The 23,269-nt window shown below is 40.6% G+C and overlaps 1 protein-coding gene across 1 annotated transcript in view; it reads left to right on the top strand.

Annotated features, from left to right (window-relative positions):
* The window catches only part of Mctp1 (multiple C2 and transmembrane domain containing 1), a 375,829-nt gene that overhangs the window by 267,136 nt on the left and 85,424 nt on the right, over nucleotides 1-23,269 (top strand). The window contains exon 19 of the mRNA XM_059276583.1: nucleotides 17,445-17,564. Coding sequence (XP_059132566.1) covers nucleotides 17,445-17,564 — 120 coding nt within the window. The remainder of the gene's footprint in view (nucleotides 1-17,444; nucleotides 17,565-23,269) is intronic.

Raw genomic sequence — 23,269 nt, 5'->3', positions numbered from 1 at the left:
TGTGGTAGTGGTGTTTCAAATTTCCAGCCATCACTTTTCAGGGAGAGAGAAGACTCTGTTTTGTTTACTCAAAGTTGATCAAATTTTGCATGGGAATGTAGACGCAGTCACACAACTGTCTCCATGGAAGGAGGAAGCTTTGTCTTGCTACATTTCCTCATCTGCCTGTAGAGTCTGCTTTTCTGGTTATAATCAGTGGCTAGTACGGATACTTGCTTTAGCTGTTTGTTAGTAATCACTCCTCTGAACTCAGATGAAGAGCATCGCCCCCAGCATCATGAAGGAATAGTGTCCTCACTAGCATTTTAGATGTTTTGAGAATGTGGCCATTTGTTACTTCAGCCTACTTTCTCTTAATTACTTGTATTGGGATTTAGCTTGATGAAAAGCTGTCATTTCACTGGACTGCAGAGATGGCTTGTCAGTTAAGAGCATTTGCTTCACTTTTGGAAAACCTAGGTTCAGTTCCCAGTTTCCATAGCTAGCTCACAACTCTCTACAACAGTTCCAGGGAACCAATGCCTCTCTGGCCCCCTGGAGACCAGTCACACGTGCAGTACACACACACACACACACACACACACACACACACACACACACACACACAAAATACTCATATATGTAAAATAAAAATATATGACTAAACTTATCACATCAAAAGGCTACCCCGTGCCTGATTATAGTTACCCTCTGCTCCCAATGCCCAGTAACCACTCTTCTGTTTTTATCTCCAGTAATTTGCCTTTTCTGCACATTTTGAACAAATGGATCATATGGTTTTTTATCTGACTTCTTTTACTTAGCATATATTTCTGGGTCTATGACATTTAAGGTGCTAGTATATATTCTCTCCTGTAATCATGGATATAGTGTATTGTGTGTAGTCTGCACACTTTTGACTACCCATTCACCATGATAATCATTTTCACTGTTTCTGTTTGGAGAGAGTGATGAATCATGCTCCTTTGAACATTTAAGGGCAAGTCCAAGGCCTGGTGTGTTCAGGTTTGGGGGACAGATACACAGGAGTGGAATTTTTGGTTAATCTGGTAAATTTACATTTGCTTTTTAAAGAAATTACCATTGAGGGCTCACAGGGGTTCACAGAGACTGAACCAACAACCAGGGAGCCTGCATGGAACTGACCTAGCCACTCTACATATATGTTACAGGTGGGTAGCTTGGTCTCTTGTGGGGTTCCGAACAGAAGGAACAGTGGCTGACTCCAACTCTTTTACTGGCCTTTGGGACCCGGCTCCTCATACTGGGTCGCCTTGCCCAGCCTTATTACATGGGGAAGTGCTTAGTCTTGTTGAAACTTGATATGCCATGCTTTGTTGATACTCCTGGGACACCTGCACTTTCCTGAGCAGAAACAGAGGAGGAACAGAGGAGGTGGGGGCAGGGGAAGGACTGGGAGGAGAGGAGGGAGGGAAAACTTCAGCCAGGATGTAAAGTAAAGAAATGTATTTGTAAAAAAGAAATTACCAAACTGTTTCCACAGTAGCTCACTATTATACATCTCTGTCAACTAGATGTGGGGGTTCTACTTCTTCCATAGCCTCACCATGTATTTTGTAATTTTTGTTTGCTTAAAGCCAAATTAATGGCTGGGAATTGTATCTCAGTGTGCTTCAGTTTGCATTTTTTTAGCAATTAATGATGCTGAACATATTTTCATGTGCTTAGGCATATACTCTTTTTGGTAACATGTTTAAATTATATATATATATGTGAGATATACATATGATATTTGTATATACACATACATATGAGAAAGAATGAGAATAAGGAGAAGACAGGAGAGGGGAGAGAGAACAAAGACAGAGAAATTGCTTCAGATGCTATATATCTAAATTCTTTCCTGACTCAAATCCAGTGTGTTTTCTTCTAGAGGTTTTAATTCTATCATCCACTTTTATTAACTTTTGAATGCAATAGTTTATGACTTTGAAATGTAGACTCGTTTACGCCCCCTATTTATTCCTACAAGTAAACATACTTACCATATCTCCAGGTAGTCTAGGGGCACAGAGAAGGGGATAACATTTGGTCTATAACCTAACAGGTTCATGTTATATAACCTCTTGGTTAGTACTTAAACTCATGTTGTAAAATAGCAACCAATCTATTACTAGCCTCTATTTTTCCTTGATAGGATGCTGAGTTCCAGTGTGCTGGAACTCCTTATTATTAAAGATCAATCAGAACTGTCCATTGGGCCACTGTTCAGATAGTGTATATCCAGAGTAAATCACCAGCAAGACACTAATGATCATCATACAATAGCTTGGTACCATGGTGCCCCATATGAATAATATTGCTCAATACCCTCTCTTTTAAAATACACTGTAATTTTAATTATTCAATAAAGTTCATCATAGTAATACACTTATTGTAAAAGCCTGAAAAATTTTGTACTGACAGTATAGTCAGAGAAGCATGAATGTTGGTTGAGAATCATATCTCTGCACTGTATGGCCCCAAAGAATATGTCCAATCCTGGCAGGTCATTTATAGGAATGAGATTTTACAGGCAATCTACTACAACAACAGAAATGCCTGAAAGATAATACATGTCTCATCCTAATGTCAGCGAAGCGAAACCTTTTCCAAGAATGCAGTGGCCTTCTTTTAGAACTGTGGAACGCTAAGCTATAAGCCATTACAGGAACTATCTTGGCTGAAAATGATAGGAATGGTTTTTCTTCTTTATAAGTTTTATTACACTGGAAATCATTTTTGTATTTCTAACAGTTTGACAAGAGCTAATTACAATGCGCTCATCTGTTTGGCGGACTAACTTGAGCCGTCGGGCATCAACACCATAGCCATGCAGAGGCCTTGCAAATGATACGCATGCTTCCTTTGCTCCAAGAATTTGTACTTGCTATAAAAGAAAACAGATTTGGACAGCCCTGGAAAAGTCGGGTTGGGTTTGAAGAAAACATTTCAGAATTACATTAGAGCTGGCCTACAAGTGAACTAAAAATACCTGCTCATCTCAGTGGTCTTGGCCGTGGGCCTTTCCTTTTACTGTAAAAGTCAGGCTGTTTGAACAGTTGGAGTTCAGCTTGCTTGCTGTCTAAACTAGTGTTCTCTGATAACTTCTGTTACCACTGAAACACAAGCACCGTTGCATTTAAGAAAATGTCTGGAGGTGTGGAAAATAGCCAAGAGAGATGTGTTCAGAGTGTTCACACCTTTAGGCTTCCCATGCAGTAACAAGACCACTAAGACCTGTTAAGCAATGGGAGAAAGATCCATCAGTAAACATTACGCAGCAAGGGGAAAAGATGGAATGGAGTAAAGAAGCCTGTTAAAGTCAGCCGAAGATGATTATTTGAATTGCAAAGAGATATGTTCAGACATAGCTAGAGCTGCTAAACATAACTCTTGAAGTTTTTCCAGAACAGAGGGATTGGGGGGAATGAGACCACTGAAGGAGAAAATTAGAAAATTAGAAGACAGAATGGGAGATGAAGCTTTAGAACCTGGTGAGATAGCTGGAATATATGATATTATTAGGTCTTAAATCTATTTAAGAGTTTGAGAATTTAAAAACATTTTTTCTGACTTTGGCTGCACCATTTTAAGAGTGAAATGAAGACATTAAGTATGGACAATGAATAACCAACAATAACTGCAAGTTATATCATGAAGGATTAAAAAGAGAGATCAGAAATAAGCCTAGGAAAGATAGTCATGATAAGCTGAATAAATCTGAGTGAAATAATTTGAGTGGAAATGAGTCAGAATGGTACTGAGCATCACAGAACTTGGCAGGGTGCTCCCCTTTGCAAGCGGCTCCTGGAAGGCAGCCCCACAGTGATCGTCTGCAATTGTAGAGGCATTCCTGCTCAGTGAGTTAGAAATGAGGACATGAGGAGGGCAGGTCTGATTTTTAAAGTGAAGTGCATCGCAGACTTCGGGAACACGCATTTGGCTCGTTAGAGAGCACAGCACCCTATTTCTTGGCATCATCTATAGAACAGAGGGAGTTTCCTCCCGTGAGCAACTGAAGTGCCAGCTGTTGCCTTCAATATTGTACCTGTTCATGACGGAGATAGGTTTAAAGCCAAATTCTGAGCTTAGGATAGATTGAACATTTTGTACATCAGCAAACATTGGTGTAGAATGTACGTACCTAGACACAGCATTTACACACACAAGAAGGGGAATTGACCAACAACCTGCTTCACAAGCGGTGATGCTAACAGATTCGATTCTTTCAAACTTTAAAAGATAATTGTGTGTAATTGAGTTCTATGAATCTTCCTAGCACCGCCTAAACCCTGGAAACAGAGAGCAGGTAAAGTACTTCAAGATGATCCTTAAATCCATGCTCACATGTAAGACAATCACTTTATTTGCTAGTAGGTTGAGAACTTACAAGGTAAGACGTGCCTAGGATTACCATGAAGAGGAAAATGACAGTTTCCCTGGCATTGGAGGTATAAAGGAACAACTGAAAAAAATACTCAATTACACCAAATACAGAGTTAGGAAACACTTAAGGAGACTAACCTGCCCACTGTGCGTCTATCTGTGATACGCCATATCTCCTGGATCCATGAGTGTCTCAAAAGCATGAATAAAGAATATTCCAGATGTACCAGATGTAACTATTCTTAAGCAAAGCCAAAAGTGATTTAACATTGATTCTCAATTTGTTTTAGTGTTTGGAGTGATTGTGACTTAATACCCAGGGGTGAAATAAGTGCATACCTTGTTAGTTATCCATGTTTGGTCATTTTAAACAATGTGCATGTGTTATCTGGGATACCAAAGAATAATTTTCCTGCGGCCTGGTTTTGAGTGCCAAATTTCTATGACTAACAAAGATGGAAACGACTGTATTTGATGCTGTGGCAAATCTTAAAAGCAGTAGCTGAAGGGTTAATTCTCATGAAAGGCACCTCCAAGAACCAATATTCCCCAGGCAACTGTTTGTCACCTTCATCACTACATCACACTGTGGTTAGCATTAAGCTCCCACCCTATCAGTTATGGATGTGGGATTGATTGGATTTCAAATTGGATGTACTTGGGCTTTCCTTTTGGAGTTGTTGGCACTCAAAAGAAATCCAGAGCTTTTTATCTCTGACTTTTATTAAAATGACACAAAATATCAGTCTAACCTGCAAGCTGAAAGAAAAAAAAAAACCTAAATAATAACCCCCCAAATCTTGAGCAGGCAGCTTCTATTGGTATAGCGTCTCCATCTGGAAAGCCGTGTGACTAGGCCCATCCGGAAAGCCATGTGACCAGGCTCCCATTAGCTGATAGTCCTGTCTCTGAGGTTGCCTTGGTCCCTTTGCTGTGGAAAGTCCTCAGATGCTGTTTCTATGGCTTATATGTTCTGGTCTTCAGATGAGTTCTACGAAACTGCCATGCTTGCCACTTTAACAGACGGAGTCAGGCTACACTTTTGAAGAATCATGAACATGTAAAGAATGTGACTTAAAGCTTTAGACAGCGGTGTCAAAGGCTCAGTACTCAATTTAAAACTAGGAATCACAGCTTTCTGACATGGGTATCTAAATATTAAAAGTAAATCTAAACAACCATCATTTTTCTGCCACTATTCAGAAAAACAAATCAAATTACAGTAAATACATTTTAATCTGAGCTTACCAGCAAGTCAATTTCCCTCTTTTTTGTCCACTCATGATCATATCCTCAGTTTCATCGATAGAGCTGAGACAGTTTGCTCTCCTGACACATTTGGCCAAGTATTAGGAATCATTGTAAATGGTGCACTTCAGAGTTTTTCTCCAAATGCATAAAATATCCATGCCATCCAAAACAACAGAAGCCTCTTAGTGTGATATCAGGTGAAACTAGTCGAAAATTAGTTCTCTTTCTAATGGTGAGAATAAGGATGCCCTTCAACACGGGGTTCTTTTCAGAATGGAGGTCTCCTATGTTCACAGGAAGCAGCAAAGCACAGTGGAGAGGATCCTATAGGTCTACTGTAATCACCCTTCTCTAGTTACCACTCAAGCCACAGAGTTACCTGACCAACGCAAAGCTTCTTTTCAAAAGAGCAGTGCGTCATGCCTTCAGGCCACCCCAGAGAGGCTGTGGTTCTGACAGTGGTCACCAGGCTCCCTTTGCCTGTGTTGTCTCCTTGGTAAATGGAGGCAGCAGATGGGAAGCTCCAGTGGAGCTGACAGGAAATAAAACCTGAACAAGTGTATCTCAATCTGGCCACTTAAGACAAAACTACCCTTTTCCTAGATGAGTGATAGAAGGCTGGCGAAGTGGTGGGCTGGACTTAACTCAAAAGAGAGTAAATGAGCCTTGGGGCTTCCCTCTGGTTCTTCTCTGGGCATTTCCATAACGACACACTGTAGGTAAAGAGAACACTTGATGCAGATGCTGATGAGCAGGTGCAGTTTCCCTCCACTACTGACTTTAATCTGAAATCATAGTCATACTATCATCTTGGAACTGAATCAGTATGAAGACATCACTACACATGGTCACCACAAATTAAAAATAAAAAATGGTGCCTATTATAGTCTCTCTTCCTATAGCATCTTCACATAACTCTTACTCTTGCAGCCATCATTAACTATGAGTTCCAGGATCTCCCTCTCTCTCTCTCTCTCTCTCTCTCTCTCTCTCTCTCTCTCTCTCACACACACACACACACACACACACACACACACACACACACTGTACATATTTTCTATGTTAATTATAAACTATACTTTGCCCACAATGACTGTCGATGTTTCTCTATCAGCATTTTAGGCAGGAAAATTCTTCAATGGGTGGGAATTTCCCACCACTTACCCAGTGATCCGCAGGACTGCCCCACCTACTAAACACTGGTATACTAGTTCCCTTTCCTACACTACTCATTGGCAACCAAAATCACTCTACATGTTTCTAAAGATGCCCTGGCCAAAGAAAGCATTGTCCAGAGACCTAAATTGGTTTTTTTTAAAGCTTTTATTATGCTCTTTATTAAAAGCAGAAGTTAGCAACGTAAGTGGCCAAAAGAAACTGTTTACATAGTTTTACCTCTGCTTTCATGAACTCAGTTATTGCTCATTTTACCTCTTTTCTTTTTTGACAGTCTTTTGTAAAGTTCTTTTATTTTTTTATTAAGAAAATTTTGTCATTCATTTTACACACCAATCAAAGATCCCCCTCTTCACTCCTCCCGCCCCCAGCCTCCCTCCCCCCTAACCAAACCCCCACTCCCCCCAATAAGAAGACAAGACATTCCCATGGGGAGGCACATCCAGTAGAGGCAAGTGCAAGCCCTTCCCCCTACCTCAAGGCCACATGCACAGAGGTGTCCCATCATAAGTAGAGGGCTCCAAAAAACCCCTTCATGCACCAGGGATGGATTCGGATCCTACCGCCAGGGGGTCCCCCAAGCAGATCAAGCTACACAACTGCCTCACCATGCAGAGGGCCTATTCCAGTCCCATGCAGGCTCCACAGCCGTTGATCCAACTTTCATGAGTTCCCACTAGTTTGGTTTGGTCGTCCCTGCATGTTTCCCCATCATGATCCTGATGCACTTGCTCATAGAATCCCTCCTCTCTCTCTCCGACTGGATTCCTGGAGTTCTGCCTTGAGTGAACTGGGGGTGAGGGGTGGGCAATGGAGGGTAGGGGATCGGGGATGAGAACATAAGGGAATGGGATGGTCGAGCTGGAACAGGGATAGAATGGGAAAGCAATGAAAGAGATACCATAATAGAGGGAGATATCATGGGGATAGAGAGAAACCTGGTGCTAGGGAAGTTGCCAAGAATCCCCAAGGATGACCCCAGCTTGGACTACTATCAATAGTGGAGTGGGTGCCTGAACTGAACTGGCTTACCCCAGTGCTCAGATCAGTGAATAACTTGTCATCACAGAACTTTTCTCCAATGACTGATGGAGACAGATGCAGCGATCCACAGTCAAACAGGAGACCTAAGTTTTGAAAGGTGGATCTCCTTCCTTCCTTTCCTCTTTTCTTGTTGCAAGAGCTGAAGGAAGCAACTGATGTACCAACTCACAAACAGTGCCGCTTTCCAGCTTCTTGCTACACCCTGCAAGCTAGCTTCTAAACCAGGAATTTTACCACCTTGCACATCTGTTAAAAATTATTTCAAGAATAAAAGTGAAGTATTTTAGGACTTTACATCCACGCTGAAAGCTTCCATGTTTAAGTCCAGTTCTGTTGGTAGAGGCGAAAGTTTCCCTTTAATAGTTCATTCTCATGATCAGTTTTAAAAGTCTATTTAAATATATGGCTAAGAAAATTGAAGTTGTTTATTTAATCATTGCCTAAAAAATACAGTCTACTATTCATCTTTCTGAGGACTCTCTCACGTTAGGGAATATGCTCATGCCAACAGTTCCCTGTTAAAACCAAAAGAGTTGTCCCAGGTTAACTCTCACAAGCATGTAGGCGTTTTGCAAATTTCATATTCTGCCCTCTGTTTTACCTGAAATAGACAGTTTTGAGTGATAAGGCAAACAGGAAAACATTATAAGATGAAGATGGGGTGAAAATGGGTTAATACTGTAAAACTAGACTGGAAATGAGTGTTAAGTTCAGGGGGAAATGAATTGAAATTAGGGAAGGAAAGGATATTCTAGAAGGAACCTGAAATAATTAATTGTTTTGTAGGAGATGGCCTTTCCATATAGGCAGAATTATTTTCCTCACTTTTTCTGAAGAGATAGTCAAATAGAGAATCTCATCTCTTAATTAGAAAGAAAAATACTCATCAAACACATCTCATCACTAGAGAGCTAATGATCCACAGCTGTTAGGCTGAAAGGGCAGGCTTTCTTCCCGAACAGTAAGAAGTGTTAATCATTTTGGATGAGATTTCTTTTTAAAACATACTGTAGTTTGCAAAAGAATAGGATATTCAATATTCCAACTTAAATGATTTTTTTGAAGTGGGCTCTCTCAGGGGTGCTGTCTTGTGTGACTGAGTGATCACTGAAGGCACACATCTTCCACTGCACTTCAATGCAGGAATCAATTGGTAGCATGGTGTGAATGGCTGGGTCCTGTCTGGGACTCTCAAACTCTCAAGCTCAAAGAAATAAAAATCAGGCTCGTCAGGCCCTCTGTAGAAATAGTGTTGCTATAAAATCTTAATATTCTGAATCATTCACTTGACTTGATATAATTTGCCTTGTTTAACATAAGGGTGACGCTTTATCATGCCTTCAGCTGGGGTTTCAGTAGAACAGAACTTTTCTGTTTGTTTAATCTTCGTGTGGAAAAGTGGGTCTTTTTTTGTCTGTAAAGTGTAATTGGCTCATTCATTCAGTTTCCAGTCTGCCACTGCAGCCACCTTGCTAACCTCCTCTAAACATTTTGGACAGACGAAAACCCATTGAATAGAAACATTGTGAATAGCCAACTTTTGATTATTCAGAGCCATAGGAGAGAGGAAGGAAAGCGGGGAGTGAAACCTGCCTCAGAAACCTCCTTTTCACCCTTAGTTCTTGACCTGTTTGCCTTACCAAACCTTTGCCACAACACCTAAGAACTGCCATTTTCTTTCTTCGTGCTGATGCGAAAAGTAGTTATCCCACAACAAAGTGGGGAGAAGGGATGGTGCTGGGACATCTCCACACTGATTGATTGACATCTTCAAAGCCCCAGGCATGCCACAGAACTCTTTGTGGGAAGAGTGCTGGATCGGGAGTCAGAGTGCCTTTTGTCAGACCTAAAGGCCTGAGCCATGCTTTCTGTTTGTGTAAAAGTTTTTCTGATTTGTAGTCTTTGCAACCTTCAAAACTCATGGCAACTCTCCTAAGGTTCATTCTGCACAGCATCATACGGCATACCTGTTAGGACAAATTACATTGTTTTCTTTCAATAAATTAAGAATTAAAAATCCATTCTGGGCCGGGCGGTGGTGGCGCATGCCTTTAATCCCAACACTCGGGAGGCAGAGCCAGGTGGATCTCTGTGAGTTCGAGGCCAGCCTGGACTACCAAGTGAGTTCCAGGAAAGGCGCAAAGCTACACAGAGAAACCCTGTCTCAAAAAACCAAAAAAAAAAAAAATCCATTCTGAATATTTATGATTAAGGCTTAGAATGCTTCTAGAATCTGGCCCAAATCAAAACTGGAGGGAGTACTTTGTGATGGTCATGCTAATACTGTACGCTTAAAAACTATGATTCAGATAAATGATACTTGAATTTACAAATGGAAATGCTTTGTGGACATAAGTTGATATTCATAAAACTGTTAGATCAAACCAAGGTCTCCCTTATAAGAGAGTCATGAAATTGTTAAAAAGTGTTAAAACTATTAGGCTAGCACGACGGCTCATCAGGTAAAGGAGTTTGCTGCCAGGCCTGGTGTCCCAGTTTTCATCCCCAGAATCCTCGTGGTAGGAGACAACCATTTCCTCCAAGTTGTCCTCTAGCCTCTCACATTCATGTACACACACACCCACACCCACACCCACACCCACACACACACACACACACAAACACACACACTCTAAAATAAAAATATTTAAAACCTATTTGTTTTTTTTTCTCTATAGTTCACAAAATGGGCAATGTATGCTATGTGATTTACTATAAAAAAAATTCATGTGTCTGTAAAGATCTAGATTTTTCTTGTTGAAATTGCTAGTAAAATTTTGAACTGCAATATATCTGTTTAATACAGATTCTCCTAATATACACCTTCCACACAGCACACACCCTCCAAGGAACACCACCCATCTTCCTCAATCAGTCACCCCTTAGCAGGTATGTCCGCTTATGGGATTTGTTTATATGGTCCATGTACTTTTCTCCATGAATAATTTATTTGTTTTCTATGAATGCACACACACACACACACACACACACACACACACACACACACACACACCGAGAGAGAGAGAGAGAGAGAGAGAGAGAGAGAGAGAGAGAGAGAGAGAGAGACTAGAGATCAATTTCCTTCTAACAATTCAAGTCCTGAATGTAGTGGTTGATACCTGTCCACATTGGTGAGGGTGGCTTTTCCTTATTTAGTCTGGTTCTCAGGAATGAGTTAAGGTAAGCACTAAGCAGATTCAGCCAATAGCGCTTGCCTTCATACAGTGCTTAGTCATAAGGCTCCTGTACACACTGTACTTAGTGATTTTCTTGTTGTGATTAAAATACCGGACAAAAAGAAACTCTACGGTAAGAATATGCTTTAGCTCACAGTCTAAAGGGACAGGTTTTCATCTGTAATGAGGAGTGTCTGGCAGCAGGTGGTCACACTGTGTCTGCCATCCGAATGCAGAGAGAAATGATGCTGATGTTCTATGAGCTTTCTCCTGACTCAGGGCAGGGTCCCAGTCCATGGCAGAGTGCTGTGGGATGTCTTTCTGTAGGCTGTGAATATATGGTGCTCTGATTGGTTGATAAATAAAGCTGTTTGGCCAATGTTGAGGAAGAATAATGTTGGGCAGTACATTCAAACTGAAGAGACACAAGAAGAAAAAGGTCAGGAGTCGCCACCAGGAGAGGCAAGATGTGAAAGTACCAGTAAGCCATGAAGCCACGCGGCAAGATAGAATAATAGGAATTGGTTGAATTAAGTTATAAGAGCTAGTTAATAATGTGTCAGAGCCATAGGCCATACAATTTGTAATTAATATTAAGCCTCTGAGTGATTATTTTATAAGCAGCTATGGAACCATGGAGCCAGGTGGGACCAGAGAAACTTCTGTCTACAGGAGAGTGTCCCCCACATTCAGGGTGAGTCTCCTTACCTTATAGAAACCTCTGAAATTCCCTCACAGCCACACCCATAAGCTTATCTTCTGGATGATTCTGAATCATGTCAAGTTGACAATCAAGGTCAACCATCTAACAATACACAGATATTGCCTTATTTGCTCCCCACAGCTATCTTATGAAATAGGTCAATATGAACTGAGAGACAGTAACTGACTTGTTCAAGATCCTATAATGCCAAAATGTCAGAAAAGGAACTAAAGCCGCTTCTTTGGGCTTCTGTTGAACATCCCATTCTGCCATAATACGTTGTCTTCCTGGAGAGGGATGACTTACATATCAGTTTGCTTTTGCTGTTCATACATGTGCCAGAATTCCAAACTTGAAGCAACTACAAGTCATCAAGGCAACATCTGGAGGTCAACGCAGGTACAGTTAGGCGTTTCTTCAGTACCCAACTGCATACACTCAGGCATCTTCAGTTAGCTTCTGTTCCGTGAGTAGTTTGGCTTCTCCAGGCTGTCTGATTTTTCAGCTGAGGTGATGAAGGTGATGATAATGTGATCTTTTAGGCTTCTATTTTGATACTCTGTTCTGAATCATAAGAAATAATATGCTACATCCAAGTCTTAGTGTGAAAGGGTATTGCAGAAGTCAGGGGTACAAGGAGATAGAACAAATTAGGAACATTACTGCATGTGATCACCACAAATTAAATGTAAAAGCACTAAAAATGTTACCCATAATGTCACTTCCATGGCTTCTTCATAGCTCTTACTCTTGAAGCCGTAATTAACTATGGGAGGTATAGGAAAGATGGCAAGCTGTAAGAAGGACCAAAAATTGATGTGTAATAAGAGCCAATATGTTCTGCTTGCTGAGCACCTTTAGGTGCCAAGCCTTAAACTATTTCCTTTTCAAATCTGCAAAGTAAATAGTATAATTTCTACTTTTCAGATGAGAAAACTTAGAGACATCCAACACCTGTCTAAGGCTGTAGAGCTAGGTAAAGACTAGGGATCTTGGATGCCTTTGAGTGTGATGTGAACATCTATGCTCTTTCCATTCCATCTTACTACAACAGCTCCTCGAGGAATATGCTAATCATAGCTAACAATACACGGCCAGTTAGAAGAGGGCTTCTAGCACACTTTTAACATACAGGGTAACACACAGAATTCTCAATTTGTTGGTTTGTTAATTTTTTTGAGATAGGTTCTCATGTAATTCAGGCCAGCCTGAAACTTGCTGTGTAGCTTGAGGATGACCTTCAATTCCTGACCCTCCTGCCTCAACCTGCCAAGTGCTAGGATTATAGGCATGGCCCACCATGCCAGGATTTAGTGTCCTTTCTACCAGTAGAGAGCATAAGTGCTGGTACCATTTTAACTAGCATCTCATTTAGACTTTCTGATGCAGAATTCTAGTTATAAATCACAACATCTATCTTAGAGTTTAAAAAGAAAATCAATACTTGAAGCATTTTTAGTCTCTAATGAGAAAGGACAGCTAATGTAGGGTTAGTTGTTTTGTGTGTAAATGAAGGTGTGGATTCTATAAAAGTGAAATGCCAAAAGCCCAAATTAAAATGTAGATACTAGGAATAGGATCCAGGCATGAAAAGGAAAAGCTAGACTGGGTGATGGAGGAAGAGAATAGGGAAAGTATTCCAAGGTGATGGAATTGAATAAATTAAATACTGCATAAATTCCTTTTAGCCTAATGTAATATTGAAACATTCTAGGATTTTTTTTTGTCTTCTTTCTGTGTTCTGTACAGGAAAAGGCAGTTCTGGAGTGAGGTCAGGACACATCCAACACCTCATGGTTTATATTTGCACACACACACACACACACGCACACACACACACACACGCTAGGGATGTATTTTTATTCTTTCATCTCATTACTGCATGGCTTTTGTCTACTCCCACATCCATGAGAAAGTGTAGTCAGGACCAGGACAGATCCAGGGTTCCCTTGGCTTTGTGTTTTCCCAGGATCCTTCTTTCTCCTATTACCTCACTGGGACATTGAAAGCCTGGCCTTCTGTATAATCTCAGGCTTTTTAAAAAGGAAAAGTGGCTCAGCCTGTACAGTGAGCCAAGGGAGGATGGAGGGAGGTCTAATGCAGAAAGAACGGGCTAAAAAGAATTCCGTTACCCTGGGCTCTTTTCCTAGAAGATCTTCACCAACTAGCAAGAGCTAGAATCACCTGTAACACTCTAGTGAGCGACTGCTTTTTCTTAGTGATTCTTTGCAAACTGAGTCCATAAAGCATTTTTTTCCTACTTCTGAACACGTGGTAAAAATAATTTAAAACTGTTTTTATTGTTAAGCTATGTTAAATACTTTTTTGAGATTTTTATGTAATTTGAGTGTTGAAAAAGAAAAATTTAATGTTTTTCATTTGGACTTCATCCAAAATTCTATCATTTTCTTCCTTTTTAAAGATGCTTTCTTTTAAAACATGGAAGCTGCTTCCACAGGAGTAGCTTCCTAATGCACAGACAGTAAGAAAGAAGATCATCCTTCCATTGTAAGCATCTCTAAAGCAAATATAATTTCTTCCTTGATTTCTCTCTTCTCTGTCTTCCCCTGATCCATGCTCTGGTAACTGTGTACATGGGGCACTTTGAACACCATAGAAATGCATGGGAAATGCTGTGTTGGTTTTGAGTGCTGTATTTCAAGAGTGCCAGTAATGAGTTAATTGGGGTATGAGAAGAGAATGATGTTTACTTTTGAAAAATATGCACAAAGTGCACTTATTACCAATGCTTGAAGCAATTGGTGATGTTGAAAGACTACCATGGTGTTGAAAGATGCTTGAAGCAATACAGTCACTCTAACATCAATTATGAGACATTACAAAACAGAATATCTCTCCTCAGCAGGTTGACATTATCCCATTGGATCATATTTAGCAATGAAATCATCTGAATCCCATCCATGTGAGCAGAACCCACTGAAGGCAGTGAATGCTCTCTGAGTGCTGGGGTTAAAGGCATGTGCCACCAATGCTGGCTCATGAATGCTCTCTGAAAATGCAGGCATATGAGAAGGTCCAGAGGGAAAGAGTGGGTTCCCATGACAGCACAACAGAACAGCAGAAGGAAGGAAAGTCCTCTCTGGGGAAGCGCTAAAGGGCATATTTACCAAACATAAAATTCTAGAAGCATCCCACTTAATAATTCTGGGAGTATTTTCTCAAGTCAGCTAGTTTCTGGCAATGGTCCTATAGTGCTTTTATTAACACAAATAATTACACTGCTGAATAATCTGGCATGGTCTTGGGTCCATTTACTTTCATTGGGAGTAGAAGTTTAGCCACTGAGTCCTTACTCTGCCGAAGTCATGTTCTAAGCTCCAGATGTAAAGCAGTGAACAGAAAGGAAGCATCTGTTCTTCAGGAGCTTGCATTCTATTGACTACCCAAAAGTTGCAATAATTGTATCAAGAATTTATATGGGCTCTAATCAAAAGTAATCCCCCCTTTACATGTAGTGGTTGACTATCAAGTTTATCTCAGTTCATTTCCTGAAAGAGTTATCTTCACAAAAGCACATTTAATAATCCTAAACATCAATTATATGTCGCAGGATCTTTGTACACATTATATAAATTTCAGAAACTGAATGGGAAGATTTTTTCTAGAAATCTTCTTACATATTTGTTGGAAATAAAAAATCTCCCGCTTCATGCATTGAAGCATGTGGAATGGTTCTTACTCTGGAAGACGAGCCTGGTGTTGCCACGTGGGATACTAAACAATTATATATGTGTGTATTGGTGTCCATTTGAGTCACAAATATCAAAAATCTAGTAAAATACACACCCTCAAACATTTTTTAAATTTTTGATAGTTTTCTGAGGGTATCATACCGTGTGTTTGATCATATTTACCCTCCCTCCCCCAACTCTTCCCAGATCCATATGGACATTCACCCAACTTCATATTCTGAAAAAAAAGCAAAACCCTTCAAAACTAGTTTCTGCTTCCCAGTGTTTTCTTCCCCTGGAGAGGGGCTGACTTGTCAGGAGCTGCACTCCTAGAGCAAACCAGATCTCCCTCTCCCAGCAGCCGACAGTTGCCAATACTCCACAGCCAGGAGTGGAATTTCACGCCCAGCTCCCCTTTCCTTGCTGAGATTTGGTCTATCCTGTGCTTATACACATTTTGTGAATGCTGTTGCAACCACTGTGAATTCATACATGCAGTGGAACACGCTGTTTACAGAACACACTATTTCCTTGTGGTCATCCACTGAAATGGTACAGTAATCCCATAAAATCATCTCACATTTTAGAACAGCGATGTTAGAGGTGATTGCATTTATAGGACTCTTTTTACATATGAAAACAGAGAAGCGAAGTCACTAGACCCAGAGCCCAAGTTCTGTGGCTCACAGACGGTGTTCTCTCTGCTTCTTGAATAGGCCCAGGCCCTGGACAGATATTTACTAGGAAGGCCTTGGGTAGCACTGCCTTTTACATTAGTGTCCTTATGACCCTCCCCTAACTCTCCTGGGCTATGAAATGCAACTCTGAGCACATGACTGAAATTCCCACTTATGCTATTGTTCAACTAAATCTTAGTAGACAGATGGTGTTATGATTTAGTCAATAATTAGTAAACTTTCTGAGCATCACTTGCATGGACAGAGCAATACGTATTTGCCCACATCCTGAGCACTGTGTTAGTTTTGCAGTTCTCAAAACTTATTGTCCCCATTTTGCAGAGGAAGAAATTAAGAGACATGATATGGAAGCTATAGAAAGGTTATACAGCTCCTTAGCGTTGAGGTCAAGTAGGAATTCTGCTCTTAATCCCACCTGATTTAAGGTGGCCATACTCAGGTAACAGGAGCCACAGACCCAGAGAACTTAGATAATCTGCCCAGGAGTGCCCTGGTGAAGAGGTGAGTGCCTCACAACTTATGTCTCAAATCCTATTGTTTTCCAATGTAAATATGCATAGAATGGCTTCCTCAGTCACTCCAAGTTCTTCTGGCATTTGTCTTACAATTAAAAATAGTTTATTCAAATAGGTAGGTAGTGTTAAAAGTCATGCAAACAAGCATGTTAAAACTTCCTTTGACAAAATTGGTCTTCACCTTCATTTGCAAACACTTGACTTTCTGAACAACAGCAAATGGTAAGCCGACTTCTTTTAACACTTGTTGGAAGCAGTGTTTTTTTCATCATATGGGATTTTGGGGGTTCTGTGGTACAGATATGTTTTCATCTGCCTGTTATGCTTGTTCTATTGTAGCATCAAGTGAGATTTGTGAAAAGAATGTTCCTGATGATAAATGGTGATTCACTCTTTGTGATTAAGACAGACAGACAGACCAAGCTATTCTGACAACACAGTGAATCTCATTTAACTGAAAAACAAACAAACAAAACAACAACAACAAAAATCCCAAAGCTTTATTTTGTCTAATTTAACTGTAATTTCACTGAGGGAGGAAAACTAAAATGTCCTCGACAGTGTACTGATACCAAGTTTTCCTTTACAGAATTAAACAAAGCGAAAATCTAGGCAGTGATTGTCGGGGGGTCAGTTGTGCTTCCAGCAGGATGCTCACCAAGTTCTTAGGGCGGTTTTCCAGCTAGCCTCCCTGCTCTGAAGCGTGTAGACGTGTGGGTTTGGAGGGGGCTTGTGGTGACAGTTCACCTAAGGAAATTCAGAATTGACTCCCGTCTTTGTTTCTTTTTTCTCCCCTGCAGCTCTTCCTCTTTGTCGTCTGGAACTTTGAGCTCTACATGATACCACTGTTGTTATTGCTACTACTGACCTGGAACTACTTCCTAATAGTATCGGGGAAAGACAACAGGCAACGTGATTCGGTAAGGCTCTGCATTCTTTGTGTGTTTCTGTTATTTCTCATCCCGCTGATGAGATACGGTAAGTCTCTGCATTCTTTGTGTGTTTTTGTTATTTCTCATCCCGCTGACGAGATAACATTGAATTCAGTTTTATAAACCAGAAACTCTGCCTACAAATATTCATGTTTGGAGGAAGGTTTTGTAAGCTCAAACCTAACAACTTTGGTTCTTAACACAATACAAAGTATCCGCCTGTTTCTGGAATGATTCAGTTTGATAGAAACTAAAGTGGGGAGTGTACAAGCTGAGCTACAGTTTAAAATCATTCATAGCTGTTATCCAAACCCTTATTTCTTTCAGTCTCCTGGTCGTTTTATGTCACAATGGATCCTGAACTAATAGATAATGTCACAGACTTGTTAATGATCAGACCAAGTTAATGTATTCTACTTAAGACGGTTCTCTGTGTAAACTGTCATTGAAGGAAGAGTTGATGGTTCTTAGTCTGGAAAGTGTATTAAAGTACCTTCATTCAGTGAATCGTCACTAACAAGTGTTTATGAGTCAGGTATCTTACGATACCGACTTGAGGATGAAGACCGCTCATTTAATCCAGGGAATGTTCAGCTAAATCTGTACTCCCCTTTGACATTTCTGAAAGTTCTTAGAATGTGTGAGGCAAGGAGCTGCAGCTCAGCTGACAAGAGCCTTGTGCTTTGCCCGGGGGTCAGGTCTGCCCCTCCTGGGTTGTATCAGTCACTGTAGTCCTAGCAAACACACCAGAGATTAGTCCACATGTGATTGAAGGGATACAGCATCTCCTCCAAGCTCAACATTTGTAACTGTGTAACCTGATGGGCAACTGTTGAAAAGAATGTAAAAGTAGATGAGGATATACTCTGTAGTTATATGCCATTATATTATCAGAGTTTTGAGTATTTTATAGACTCATTTGATTTATAATTGGGAAGTTTGTAGTTATTCTTGATACAGGGTCTAATAATCAGGAATATTTGCCATTATTATGTATGTCCATAACAAATAACACAATTATTTGATTATCAGTTCAAAATACTATAGTATCATACAACACTTCATTGCAATAATGGATATCAAATGAACTCACTGTCTTACTTGTGGCAAAACAAACAAACAAAAAACAGTTCCTTTGAAACAAATGTGCGTTTCAAATGGCAACATAAACAAATTATACTTCTTCAAAGTAATTTTCCTTGTCTTTAAGATAAATGATAAATACTAATATACAACCACCAAGTACATGATGGAGTTGTTTACTTTCTAATGTGTTGCTGTCTCTTTTACTAAATTAGACTAAGGTTGAAGAAACAAGCTCTTGGCTGATCTTTGCATTTGTGACAGTTTTTCACATATACTTTATAGATTAGATGTGTTCCAAGTGTTTGCGTGTTGTATCTGTGTAGACTGTGCAAATGTATACTCTATGTCTGTGTATCTGGGGACCAGAGGAGACTGTCAGTTGTCTTGCTCTATTGCTCTTGCCTATTGCCTTGAGACATGGTCTATCATTATTTCTGCTAGAGTTTCTGGAAGGGAGGGGTCCTTGGTATCCACGCGTCTCCATACACCCCGCCCTCAAGTCCTGTGGTTCCAGGCACATACAGCCATGCCCTGACTTTGTGTAGGTGCTGGAGATTCAGAATCAGATCCCCATGCTTAAAGAACAAATGTTCTTCCCACCTGAGCCATTTCCCTGGGCCCTAAGACATTTTATTTTATAAACTCTATCAAGCCAAATACAAGATTGCTGATAAAAGCTTTAATGGTTAAGCAGTATCAATAGACAAGAAGTTATTTTTATTGCTAAGGATATATATTTAAATTGCATGCTAAGAGACAGGCCCAAAATGCTATAAGAATTGATGTCTTGGGGACTAATAGGTAATTTTTTCTTCAATTAATCCAGGATTTTTTCTCTAAGAAAATAGGGCTGTCTCAGACAATTACATTTTTGTCCTGTTTTTCTCAGGGAGATTGGTTGAAAGAGAAGACTATCTACTTTTCATTCAGCTGTCTTGAGGCATATTTGCAAACAAGATTATTTGCAATTAAGAAAGGTAGTCATTTACTTTAGTTTCTAAGTTCTATGGGATTCATTTTGAAAAGTTAGGCATTGATTTGAGAATTCAAACCTGGGGCCTATGCAGGGTCCCTTGGCTCGGCATGGGAGGAGGGGACTGGACCTACCTGGACTGAGTCCACCAAGTTGATCTCAGTCTGTGGGGAAGGCTTTGCCCTGGAGGAGATTGGAATGGGGAGCGGGCTGGGGGGAAGGTGAGGGGGGCGGGAGGGGGGAGAACAAGGGAATCTGTGGCTGATATGTAGAACTGAATTGTATTGCAAAATAAAAATTAAAAAAAAAATAAAAAAAAAATTCTTTAATTGTAAACTCTATTATTTTTCCTAGAACATACCTGCCTTGTGTAGAAAATCCACTGTTAGAAGAAAATTTGTAATATATAGTTTATCTTTGGTACTTAAAATTCTCTGAAACTTTAAGTGTATAGAACAATTACATAATATATAACTTAAATTGCATAATATACTTTTTAAACTGCCCTTTATCTTTTACAACACACAACACTAAAACAGAGCTTTCCAGATCTTCCTTTCAAGCACATCTATTCTTACAGTTTCTCTCTTTTAGCCCTGGACAACATTTTATCCCCCAGCACAGCCCCCCACCAGACATTCTATAGCTTAACCCATTTGAAATGTCAACTGCACTCCATAACACCCAGTAATTGCCTTTTATTTGCCCAACGCACACATATCCACATATTCTTTTCTTCCCAGGGACTGGAGCAGCAATCACAACGTTTCTTTCAACTTCTCATTCACTGGCTCAGTTGAGACCTTACGTAACTCTTAAATCCAATTTGTCTAATTATGTGTTTTCTGGCATACCCAGCTGTGCATTTTAACTGCTTTCTCCTTTTGAAAGAAGACCTTGATTATACTTTGCTGGTTACAGATTTTCTGTCTGTGTGTCTGTGTGTGTCCATGTGTGTCCTTGTGTGAGTGTGTGTGTGTGTGGGTGTGCGCTTGCATGCACAAGAGTGCACATGGGTGTACATATGTACATGTATGGGTATGCATGTGTGTCTGAGTATCTACAAAACTTTGTTGAAGCTTTTAGCATGTATAAAAAGTACACAAGACCTCTGGGGTGAATTAATTACACTGTTGACTGACCTCAAACCAGGAAACTTCCTGAAGAGGGGGTGGGGAGAGAGAGAGAGAGAAAGCTGGGGGCTGTTTCTGCTATGAAGGGGAAATCTTAGAAAATTTAATTAGGGTGAAGACCAAAAGAAAAACAAATCAAAATGACTTTTAGATCTACATAGAAAAGAAACAAAAGTTAGTAATAATGTCATAACACATGAAGTACATAGATGGGTGAAAATTCTCTCTTCAACATATTGACTGATAGTTGAGATTAATACCCAGCAGGAAAGGGCTTCCTCATGTGTTGATTATTTATTAAGCCTCTCAGCCTGAGAATCACCAGCACTAAGCCCCTCCCTCTTTTCCATCTAGTGCTTCTAGTTTCAACAGAAAAGGGAGACCTGATACATTTAGTAAGCAGACCCTGTTAAGGACTGGATGAGCAGACAGCTATTTCTGGGGTGAATCTGTAGCCCCGAGAGAACCCACAGGCAGAGGTGTGTTAGAAATGCCATTCTCCCTGTGCTATTTCCTAGTCAGAATTGTGAAAAATAAGAAACGCTGGGTCTCAGTCCAGCTAGTCTGGGACCATGATGTGAAAATTTGCAGTACAAGAGTTGTTTGGCTTTTCCAGAGGAGCCTGTTTAATACATACATCATTCAGAAATGTCCCTGGAATGAAAGGGACATAAAGACAGAAATGCCACCCTTTCTCCGTTTGAGCTGTCTCTCTAAAAGCTGAGGAAAATTCCTCCCGCAGCACCTATTGTACCACCTGTCCAAATACAGGCCCTGCCGGCAAAAGTGTCATCGGTGGAAGAGCAGACACCAGGAACACCCTTTAGTGGGGATTTAAAATTACCGGACTCTCGTTGCATCTCAAGTCCCGTGCGGAACACTTTGTAGGCCTGTCTTACTAGCCGTCTCTCTGGAGACCAAGCTGATTGGGTGGGGTCCCCTAAAGCCACCATCCCATACTTCCATCTGTAGCAATTAAGAGAGAACACTCCGGTGGAATAAGCACAGTTGTGGAACCTTCCTTAAGAAAAGGGACCAGGCCTCAGAAAGTGAAGTTTGTGTTCTTTTTTTGTTTGTTGTTTTTTTTATTAAGAAAATTTTTTTTATTTATTTTTACATACCAAAGACCCCGTCTTCCTTCCTCCTACCCCTGCAGCCTCCCCGTTTCAACACCCCCCCATTCCCTCCTACAAGAAGATAAGACCTCCCATGAGGAGGTACATTTAGTAGAGGCAGGTCCAAGCCCCTCCCCCTGCCTCAGAGCTGTTCAGACATTGAGAGCAACAATTAATAAATGAGACCTCCCGAAACTAAGAAGCTTCTGTAAGGCAAAGGACACAGTGAATAAGACAAAATGACAGTGTGCAGAATGGTAAAAGATCTTCACCAATCCCACATCTGACAGAGGGCTGATCTCCAAAATATATAAAGAACTTAAGAAACCAGACATCAAAACAACAAACAATTCAATTAAAAAATGGACTACAGTGCTAAACAGAGAGTTCTCAACCGTTTGTGTTCTTAACCACAGTCATGCTTCTTTCCTTGGCTCTATTTTGGTACATCCCACTTCTTCCTGAGCAAAGACAGCAGCACTGACTCCACCCTCAAGCTCATACCTTGATGGACATTCATTAACTTCCTCCCACTTCTTACTGTTAACTCGGAGAAATGGAGCAGATACTTTTTAAACAATTTCTGTACATCAGGTATGGTGCTAAGGCTTTTGGAGACATCACTCTTTTCATTCTTTACAATAATTATATCAAGTGAACTATTCTAAATGCTTTTACCCCTAATTTATAAAAGAGGAAATTGAAATGCAAGATAAACAAGGAACTCCATCACACAGTCAGTGTGAAGTGAGAACAAGTCTGCTGCTTTCTGAAGCCTTGAGCTGCTTTTGTAGTGTGCACTGGAGCCTGTCTTTCCCAGGGGATCTCCGTGGGTACCCAGGGCATTCCACAGAACCCTGGATGCCCCAGATTCTTTCTCGTAAGCTTCTCAGTGACTTCTTAAGGAATGATGCAGACATCTGCTCCAGTCCAGGCGCTGCCCTCATTTGCGGCCCGTGGAGTGACTTTCTACTCACCCAGGTGAGCATGGGAGGAGTAAATCAGAGCTGAGCAGCCTGCACAGTTGTGAAGAAAGTCTTGGAATTTTTGACATACAGACAGTCTTCAAGCAGGATTTTTTAATTACACTTTAAAAGAACATTCATCTCCACTGTCATGATACGCCTCCTACACAGCAGTCTCGGTTACTAATCAATGGTGGCATGAAAAAGACAGAGTGGGGCAGATCAATGAAATCATTCTGACTCATGGTATGACTGTGACATAAATGGAGACAGAGTCTGCCTTGTTAAAACACGAGTAAACACTGGAATGTTCCGTTAGTTCCTCCAATGAGAAGGCATTCGCTTCTTCTCCCTTCTCTAGTAGTACTCAATTTGTTTTCTCCTCGGCTCTGAGCCATTTCAGCCCAGATACTTACCTCTA

Source organism: Peromyscus eremicus, chromosome 11 (genome assembly GCF_949786415.1).
Source record: "Peromyscus eremicus chromosome 11, PerEre_H2_v1, whole genome shotgun sequence".
In the NCBI taxonomy this organism is placed as follows: domain Eukaryota; kingdom Metazoa; phylum Chordata; class Mammalia; order Rodentia; family Cricetidae; genus Peromyscus; species Peromyscus eremicus.
This window is presented reverse-complemented; position numbering and strand designations above follow the sequence as displayed.